The 9,732-nt window shown below is 45.1% G+C and overlaps 1 protein-coding gene across 4 annotated transcripts in view; it reads left to right on the top strand.

The window, feature by feature from the left end:
* The first annotated feature begins 1,795 nt into the window (after positions 1-1,795).
* The window catches only part of ACSS2 (acyl-CoA synthetase short chain family member 2), a 64,425-nt gene continuing 56,488 nt past the window's right edge, over positions 1,796-9,732 (top strand). For 2 of the 4 annotated variants that reach the window (XM_036417483.2, XM_036417482.2), the window contains exon 1: positions 1,796-2,055. In XM_036417483.2, the coding sequence (XP_036273376.1) occupies positions 1,878-2,055 (178 nt within the window). In that variant the 5' untranslated portion in view covers positions 1,796-1,877. The remainder of the gene's footprint in view (positions 2,056-9,732) is intronic. The other 2 variants (XM_036417480.2, XM_036417481.2) reach the window with 2 other exon arrangements.

Genomic DNA, 9,732 nt, shown 5'->3' with positions numbered 1-9,732 from the left:
GGTGCTTTTCTCCCCACAGAGAAGCTAGTATCTTCTCAGTGAAGTCCATAAGGGTTATTATGCTTCAGTAAAATATTATCCCCCCTGTAGGGCATGTCTTAACTAAATGAGGTCTGTGTCCCGTCATTGATGTCCATTCCCTCCTTCAGTGGGGTCAATATATTTTTAGTAAAATCTATATCTTTAGTATCTCCTAGAAGGAAATCCATGTCCCCTCAGTAGGGTAAGTGACCTCTATAATCCATTAAAGTTTTATTAGCAGGGTCCATAGCCCTTTGGTGAGAACTGAGACCTCCCCTCCCCCCAGCAAGATCTGTGCTCCCTTCGTGGAGTCCATGTACCTTCAGTGAAATGTGTGTCTGCTGAGTGTAATGTCTCTTCAATAAAGTGTCTGTCTTCTCTGTGGGGTCCATGCTCACCCCATGAGATCTGAGACCCTCCCCTCAGGACTGGGTAGGCTCTGGATCATAGGTTTGAACGTGGACATATTATTTTCTGTTTAAGGTGTGCCGGGTTTGTCGTTAGCTGGGCAGAGAACAAGGGAACAGGTGGGAAAGGAGGATGGGCCTGTTGTCACAAACCCTGTGTAGGCTTCAGGAGATGGGGGTTGTCAGCTTTGGGCCTCAAAATCACTCTTAGAGCTAAATATTTAAGGTTCCTTCTTGCCTTGACAACCACTTTGTGAACGGATGGATGGAGTGGGCTTTTCTTGGTGGTTAGTGCAGGTGGGAGACTGAGGGTCCTGCCTGGCCCCTCCTTTCTGGAGTGGAACAGATAGAGAGAAGCTAGTGGTAATTGAGCCCAGGTGTGGCAGGCGGGCGTGGTCGCTTGGTAAAGTCAAGAGACCGGGAAGGAAAGAAGGATATGAGTGATTTCTCCTATTTGCACAGCCTTTGGTACAGGATTTCACAAGCCTTGGCTTGTGAGGAGGTTAAAAAGACTTGGAGTCAAGAAACTAAGGTTTGGCCCTAACTTGGTCGTTGTTTTGCTCTGTGACCTTGCACACATTCCTTTTTCCCAACTATACCATTTGTGCAATGAGGAGGTAGGTTTATTAGCAAAGACCTGAACACACCTCCTAATCTTCAATGAATCTTGTACGTTAGAGCTGAATGGGACTTTGTGGAGCCAGGGAGAGTGAAGATATATCCTCAGGGGTGTGAGAAAATCTGAGCTAGCACAAACGGTAACAGAGAGGGGCCATGCCCTACGCGTTCGTGGGAGGATTTTTTTTTTTTTCCCCTTGAGGACGCGGAGGGGAAGAGTTTACTTTGAGGGAAAGTGATCCCAGAAGATACAAAAAAAAAAAAAAAAAAAAAAAAAAAAAAAAGCCACACCCTACTCCACCAGGCTTTTCAACTCTGTGGGCGACAGGCTTGTGCAATCAGACCTCGGGGAGACTCCACCTTGAACTTGACTCTCTCTGTTAGTCAAGCTTTTTCCCGCTCAAGCCCCGCCTTAACCCAACCTGTCATCTGCCAGCCCCAAGCCCCACCCCATCCCGGCCACTGCATGTGCCCGCCTCCTCTCCTGTCACGCCTGCCACCCCTCTGTCAATACAAAATCCTCCCCCACCCCCTCTCCTGCCACACCCGGCCTCGCCCCTTCTCCTTTTAAGCTACGGCCCCACCCCTTATGCGGAGAGCACCTCCCCCAGTACCTGAGCCGTGCTCCCAGTTCCCCTATTCCTGCCTCCGCCGACCTGGTCCGGCTCCCAGAAGGCGTGGCCCCGGCCCTCCGGGCAGCCCCGCCCCTCCCCGCCCACACAGGCCCCGCCCACACAGTCCCCGCCCCCCATCCCAAGGCCCCACCCCGGGCGGCCTGTTTTTCGCCCCCGACAACCGCAAAAACGGTTAGTGCGCTCGGAGCTGGGCGCTATGGGGCTTCCTGAGGAGCGGGGCCGGAGCGGCGGCGGCGGCGGGGCCCGGGAGGAGGCTGGCGCGCCCAGCCGGCCGCGGAGCTGGTCGCCGCCGCCCGAGCTCCGCCGCGCCGCGCACGTCGCCTCGCTGCCGCGCTACCGCGAGCTGCACCGGCGCTCCGTGGAGGAGCCGCGAGGTGAGGCCGCGCCCGCGCGCCCCGGGGCGGGGGGGACACGTCAGCGGGGAGGGGAACGGCTCCCCGGGAAGGGAGGGGTTGGGCGCGCTCCGTGAGGGGTCGGGGTGGGGGAACGGGGTTCCGAGAGGAGATGGGGTTTCCTAGAGGCGTTGGGGAACCCCCCTCGGGAAGTGGAGGGGTCCGTGAGGAGATGCAGGTTGTGGGTGAGGAGAGTTGCGGAGCAGATGGACTAGGGGTTCGGGAGGAGATGGACCAGGGGTTGGGGGCGGGGGGGGAGACGGGGATTCTCTGAGAAAGGGGGGTTCCGTTGTGGGAGGAGGTGAGGGCTCCCTAGGCGTTGGAGGGCTTTCCTGGCGACTTGTGGGGGTTTCCTGAGATGTGGGGGTCCTGTGAGGCGAGTGAAAGTTTCACGAGAAGAGGGAGACTCCTAAGGGGGAAAGTGGGGTTCCCAGGGGCGAGGGGGCACCTTGAGGAGAGGAGGCCCCGAGGGGAGCATGCCTTGCCCGCCCGGCTCACACCAGCCCGGCTGCTGCCTCCCGACACCGGAGCGAGTGAGTTCGTCTCCGCTGCTGAGGGGCGGCAGGAACTGGTCTGTTTCCTGTCCTGGGGTTCCCACAATTGGTAATTAAGTCCCAGATCTATTTTTAATATTTCAGAAATATTTAAATTATCCCAATTCAAGACTGAACAAGTCACATTTCAGTCAAGGTGGTTTTTTTTTTTTTTTTTTTTTTTTTTTTTTTTTTTTTTTTTTTGTGTGTGTGTGTGTGTGTGTGTGTGTGTGTGTGTGTGTCCCATGAGCGGGGCTGGAAATAACTCAGAAATTCTGATAGGCAAGTGCATGTCTTTAAGAACGTGTGAGCAAAGTTGCCTGGCCTTGTCCCTCAGCCTGAGGAAGGCATCAACACTGTTGAAGGCAGCATGGTGTTTGGCACTGGCACAAGCCAGGAATCCAACCCAGAAAAATCTAGATTTAGATTCTGGCTTTACCACTCATTTACTGGATGGTCTTAGGCAGATTTTTAAGATATATATATTTATTTAAGGTGGAAATGTATTGAGAAACAAGCACAGACTCCCACGTGGGGAGGGACAAGAGTCCCACAGCACAGACTCTCACGTGGGGAGGAGGGAGAGTCCCCTTAGCAGATTTTTAAAGTCTTTCTGATATTCCTTTTCTTTATCTGTAAGTTAGGGATAATAATGCTTGTTTCATAGTTTTGTATGATGACAAAAGTGGGTAATAAGTGAAGTGTGCATTATAGAATATCTGGTGCACATAGATAGTCAATAAATGATTGTTGGTTTGATAATAAAAGCGACATAGATAAAGCCATTACTGAATAATGCAAGACAGGATTGAATCAAGTGTAGAGCCATTGATTGCTGCAGACAGTGTCCAAGTTTGAGTCTTTAGACCTCTTTTCACTTCTCGTCCTCTCTATATTTTATCCCATTGTGATTGTATCTGTTTCCCAGGGGTGAGCTATAACTGCCACAATAATAACTCCTATTCTATACATTTATCTCTGTACCCAGGATCTCACTGATGATCTGGCTCCAAATTTATAACTCCATAGACCATTTTAATCATACATATTCAATATACAATAACTGAGACTTGGATTTACCAATTTCCACCCCCAAACCCGCACACCTACCTAATTTTCTAATCTCTGCCAGTGTCTCTATCACAAACTTTAAATCTCTCATCATCCTCTCCCCTAATAAGGTCTATTTACATATCTTATTTATAGTGTTCTTACTGCTTATCAGAAATCATGTTTGATTTGATGTAAGAGACGGTTACTCAAACACATTTCACAGAGAAGGAAACTGAAACTTAGAGAGGATAACTAACTTGGACAAGGTGACAAAGCTACTTAGTTGTAGAGTTGGGATTTGAACCACTGTAGTCTTTTTTTATTGAATTTATTGGGGTGATATTGATTAATAAAAGTATGTAGGCTTAAGAGGTGCTATTCTATAATACATCATCTGTATATTATATTTTGTGTTCACCATCTCAAGTCTCCTTCCATCACCATTTATCCCTCTTTTATCCCCTTTCCCTCTGGATATCACCATACTGTTGTCTGTTTATGACACATGTGTCAAACACACGGCCCGCGGGACAAATCCGTCCCGCCAGGCCTTGCAATGTGGCCCGCACCGCGCTGTCATCACTGCACTCCGCTGCGTTTCCATCACAATGACAGTTTATGACTGTTCAGTAAACCATTCGGCCCGCGATTTAGGCTGGATTTTAGATTTTGGCCCCTTCTCTGATTGAGTTCGACACCCCTAGTTTATGAGTTTATTTGTGGTTTGCTTATTCCCTTTACCTTTTCCACCTTGTCCCTCAACTCCTTCCCCTTTGACAGCTGTCAGTCTATTCTCCATATCTACAAATCTTTTTATTTTGTTTGTTGGTTTGTTTTGTTCATTAGATTCCACATATAAGTGAAAGCATATGGTATTTGTCTTTTTCTGACTGGCTGATTTCACTTAGCATAATACTCTCCAGGTCTATCCATGCTGTGGCAAAAAGTAGGATTCTCTTCTTCCTCCTCCTCCTCTTCCTTCTTCCTCCTTCCTCCTTCCTCCTCCTCCTCCTCCTCCTCCTCCTCCTCCTCCTCCTCCTCCTCTTCCCTTCCTCCTTCTCCTTCCTCTCCTCCCTCCCTCCTCCCTCCCTCCCTCCCTCCCTCCCTCCCTCCCTTCCTTCCTTCCTTCCTTCCTTCTTTCTTCTTTCTTCTTCCTCCTCCTCCTTCTTCCTTCCTCCTCCTCCTCCTCCTCCTCCTCCTCCTCCTCCTCCTCCTCTTCCTCCTCCTTCTTTCTTCTTTCTTCTTTCTTCTTCTTCATAAATGTACCACAGCTTTCTTATCCACTCATTTACTGATGGGTGCTTGGGTTGCTTTCAAATATTGGCTATTATAAATAATGCTGCAGTGAACACATGGGTGCATATATTCTTTTTGAATTAATGTTTCAAGTTTCTTCAGGTAGATTCCCAGAAGTAGAATTGCTGGGCCATAAGGCAGTTCCACTTTTAATTTTTTTTTAAATCTTTTTTTTAATATATTTTATTGATTTTTCACAAGAGAGGAAGAGAGAGGGATAGAGAGTCAGAAACATCGATGAGAGAGAATCATCCATCAGCTGCCTCTTGCACACCCCCTACTGGGGATGTGTCTGCAACCAAGGTACATGCCCTTGACGGAATTGAGTTCTCAGGCTGACGCTCTATCCACAGAGCCAAACCGGTCTCGGCCCACTTTTAATTTTTTGAGGTAACTCCATACTGCTTTCCACAGTGGCTGCACCAGTCTGAATTCCTACCAACAGTGCACAAGGGTTCCCTTTTGTTCACACCTTTGCCAACAATTGTTGTTTGTTGATCCTGGATAATAAAAGGCTAATATGCAAATTGTTCTTACTGGGGTGGGGGGGTTTCCACAGATTGAGAGTTCAACATGCGCTGACCACCAGGGGGCAGTACGGAACATGGCAGGCGTTGATGATGAGGCACTGCTGCCCTGATGGGCCCTGGGCACTGCAGTGGGTTGGTGGAGCAGTTGAGCGGGTGGGGCAAGGCCAAGGCTGGTGCTAAGGGTGGTGGAAGCAGGCAGCCGGGGAAGGGAGGCTCTGGCTGGTAGCCGCTAAGGACTCTACCCGTGCACAAGTTTATTAATAATAGCCATTCTGACAGGTGTGCGGTGATATCTCATTGTGGGTTTTTAAAAATTGATTTTTGAGAGAGAGAGAAAAACATCAGTGTGAGAGAAAAACATCAATCCGTTGCTGCCTCATGTGCCTCAACCATGGATCAAACCTGTAACCTGGGTATGTGCTCTGACTGGGAATCAAACCAGCCATCTTCTAGTGTATGGGATAGTGCTTCAGCCAGCTGAGCCATACCAGGCAGGGTTTATTGTGGTTTTAATTTGCATTTCTCTGATGATTGATGACATTAAGTTCTTTATAAATTTTGGATATTAACCCCTAATCAGATGAATTATTGGTGAATATGTTTTTCCTTGCAATGGGCTGTCTTTTCATTTTGTTGATTTGTTCCCTTACTGTGCAAAACTTTTTAGTCTGATGTAGTCCCATTTGCTTATATTTTCTTTTGTTTCCATTGCCCAAGGAGATATATCAGAAAATATATTGCTATGAGAAATATCCAAGATTTTACTGTCTATGCTTTCATCTAGGATTTTTATGATTCGAGTCTAACATTTAAGTCTTTCATCCATTTTGAGTTTATTCTTGTGTATGATGTAAGGAGGTAGTCTAGTTTCATTTTTTTTTTTTTGCACATATCTGTTCATTTTTCCAAACACCATTTATTGAACAGGCTATCTTTACCCTATTTATGTTCTTGCCTTTTTTTGTCAAATATTAGTTGGCCATAAAGGTGTGGGTTTATTTCTGGGCTTCTATTTCATTAATCTAGATATCTGTTTTTATGCCAGTACCAGGCTGTTTTGATTACTTTGGCTTTGAAATTATGTTTGATATCAGATAGTGAGATTCCTCCAACTATGCTTTTCTTTCTCAAGATTGTTGTGGCTATTTGGGTCTTTTGTGGTTCCATATAAATATTTGGAATATTTTTTCTAGTTCTGTGAAATACACTAATGGTATCTTAACAGAAATTACATTGAATCTATAGATTGCTTGGGTAGTATGGACATTTTAATTATGTTAATTCTTCTTATACACGAACATAGTATATGCTTTCAGTTATTTGTATCTTCTTCAATTTCTTTCTTCAGTGTCATAATTTTCTCTTTTTTTAAAAAAAATATATATATTCTATTGATTTTTTACAGAGAGGAAGGGAGAGAGATAGAGAGCCAGAAACATCGATGAGAGAGAAACATCGACCAGCTGCCTCTTGCACACCCCCTACCGGGGATGTGCCCGCAACCAATGTACATGCCCTTGATCGGAATCGAACCTGGGACCTTTCAGCCCACAGACCGACACTCTTACCACTGAGCCAAACCGGTTTTGGCTAGTGTCATAATTTTCTATGTACAGGTCTTCTACATCCTTGTGACCATGATAGTCTTGCCTGAAGAACCCATATTCCTAAGAGCTATGCTATTTCTCTTCCCTGACTCCACAATCTGTCTTTCTTCAAATTCTGTCAAATATTATTTCAAAATGCCTCTGAGATTACCTTTATTTCCATTTCCATAGATGCTTTTAGTTCAAGGAAGCAGCCTCCTAATTGGTTCTCTCTCTCTCTCCTGGTCTCACCCACCTTCAATTTGTAATGTATTTATCTAGACACTATTAGATCAATATTCTGGAACATTGCCTTCTTATGTCACTTCAAAAACTTTAATAGTTTCCTATTTCCTACAGTTTCAAATTAAAATTCTGCTTTTATTTTAAGGTCTCTGGATAACTAACCCCATTCTACCCCTCTATCCTTATTTCCCACTATTCCCTACCACACTCCTTATTCTAGACAAGTCATTCTCGTTGATATACTAAATACCCAAAAATCCTTTTCTCACCTCCTTGCTTTTTCCCATTTCCTTCAGTTCCTGTAGTCAAACCCCACCAATTCCACAAAACATTCCCTGATCATCTGAGTCTGTGCTCATCCTTTTCTCTTCTGAATTTCGTCAGTACTTAAAATGTGTACCAATGAAACATCCAAATTTCTGCATCTCTCACCCAAGAAGAAAACCAAAACAACTGAAAAACAAAACTAAGTGATGATAAAACTCAGTTTTCTTCACTTGTTGATGGACACAAATTCAGTTCATAAGTAGTTTTACATTCTCTGTGTCTACTATTATCACTTAAAACATTTTTGAGCCAAAACCGGTTTGGCTCAGTGAATAGAGTGTCAGCCTGCAGACTGAAAGGTCCCAGCTTCGATTCTGGTCAAGGGCATGTGCCTTGGTTGCGGGCACATCCCCAGTAGGGGGTGTGCAAGAGGCAGCTGATCAATATTTCTCTCTCATCAATGTTTCTAACTCTTTATCCCTCTCTTCCTCTCGGTAAAAAAATCAATAAAATATATTTAAAAAATTTTTTGAGTCTACATATGTGCTCAATGTATATGTAACAGATGAACTTTAGAGTCAGATCTGATTTTGTATTTTGGTTTCTAGCTTTGTGGTCCTTGGGAGACTTTCCTGTGTTTCCTGAGCTTAAGTTTTTTCATCTATAAAATTAGGATAGCCGGGACCGGTTTGGCTCAGTGGATAGAGCATCGGCCTGCGGACTGAAAGGTCCTGGGTTCGATTCCGGGCAAGGGCATGTACCTTGGTTGCGGGCACATCCCCGGTGGAGGGTGTGCAAGAGGCAGCTGATCGATGATTCTCTCTCATCGATGTTTCTAACTCTCTATCTCTCTCTCTTTCTCTCTGTGAAAAATCAATAAAATATATTTTTAAAAAATTAGGATAATTATTGATTATTTCATAGGACCATGTAAGATTAAATGAGATAAGCCCAGTCCCTGGTACATGGATGGCATTCACTAAAAGTCCAGTTCTCATTCACTTTCTTCTTAATGGTCATTTAGTAGTCTATTATATTATTACTAATTTTCACTAGTTTTTTTTTCATTATTAGTTTTTTGGGTTGTTTCCAGTTTTACTAGTATAAATAATGGTCTATAAATATCTCTTTACTAATCACTTTTTTCCTTTGGGATTATTTTCTTGGAGTGTATTCCCCGAAGTTGAATTCTCAGATGAAAAGGTATACAGATTTTTATGGCTATTATCAGGCATTTACCTGTCATCCACTAAGATTGTACTGATTTCTGTATAAGTACCGCGCGCTAACCGATTGCGCCACTGGAGCTCCAGTACTGATTTCTTACAATGCAATTATCATATAAGATTTTCTGTTTCCTGCCGAAGCCAGTTTGGCTCAGTGGTAGAGCAACGGTCTGCGGACTGAAGGGTCCCAGGTTCGATTCCAGTCAGGGGCATGTACATAGGTTGTGGGCACATCCCTGGTAGGAGGTGTGCAAGAGGCAGCTGGCCGATGTTTCTCTCTCATCGACGTTTCTAGCTCTCTGTATCTCTCCCTTCCTCTCTGTAGAAAATCACTAAAATATATTTAAAAAAAAAAAAGATTATCTGTTTCCTAAGGCCACTCAGGTATTATATTTAATTTTTAAAAATCTTTGCTAGTTTTTATAGGTATACTAGAGGCCCGGTGCATGGATTCATGCACTGGTGGGGTCCCTCAATCTGGCCTGCACCCTCTCACAGTCTGGGATCTCTCAGAGGATGTAGCATTGTTGAAGCGACCAGCAGCCAGGGAGGAACCCAGCTAGGGCTCACCAGCCATGAGCCCAACTTCTGGCTGAGCAGCACTCCTGCATTGAGCGTCTGCTCCCTGGTGGTCAGTGTGTGTCATAGCTACCGGTTGACTGGTTCCTTAAGGTTTTATATATATAGATCACATGTGTCAAACACAAGGCCCCTGGGCCAAATCCATCCCGCCAGGCCTTGCAATGTGGCCCACACCGTGCTGTCATCACTGCACTCAGCTGCGTTTCCATCACAATGACAGTTTATGACGGTTCAGTAAACCATTCGGCCCGCGATTTAGGCTGGATTTTAGATTTTGGCTCCTTCTCTGATTGAGTTCGACACCCCTAATATAGATAATGGCACTTAGAATGATCTAATT

This window comes from Pipistrellus kuhlii, unplaced genomic scaffold, assembly GCF_014108245.1.
Source record: "Pipistrellus kuhlii isolate mPipKuh1 unplaced genomic scaffold, mPipKuh1.p scaffold_m20_p_6, whole genome shotgun sequence".
Taxonomy (NCBI): domain Eukaryota; kingdom Metazoa; phylum Chordata; class Mammalia; order Chiroptera; family Vespertilionidae; genus Pipistrellus; species Pipistrellus kuhlii.
Note: the sequence above shows the minus strand (reverse complement) of the source record. Positions and strands in the feature narration are given on the sequence as shown.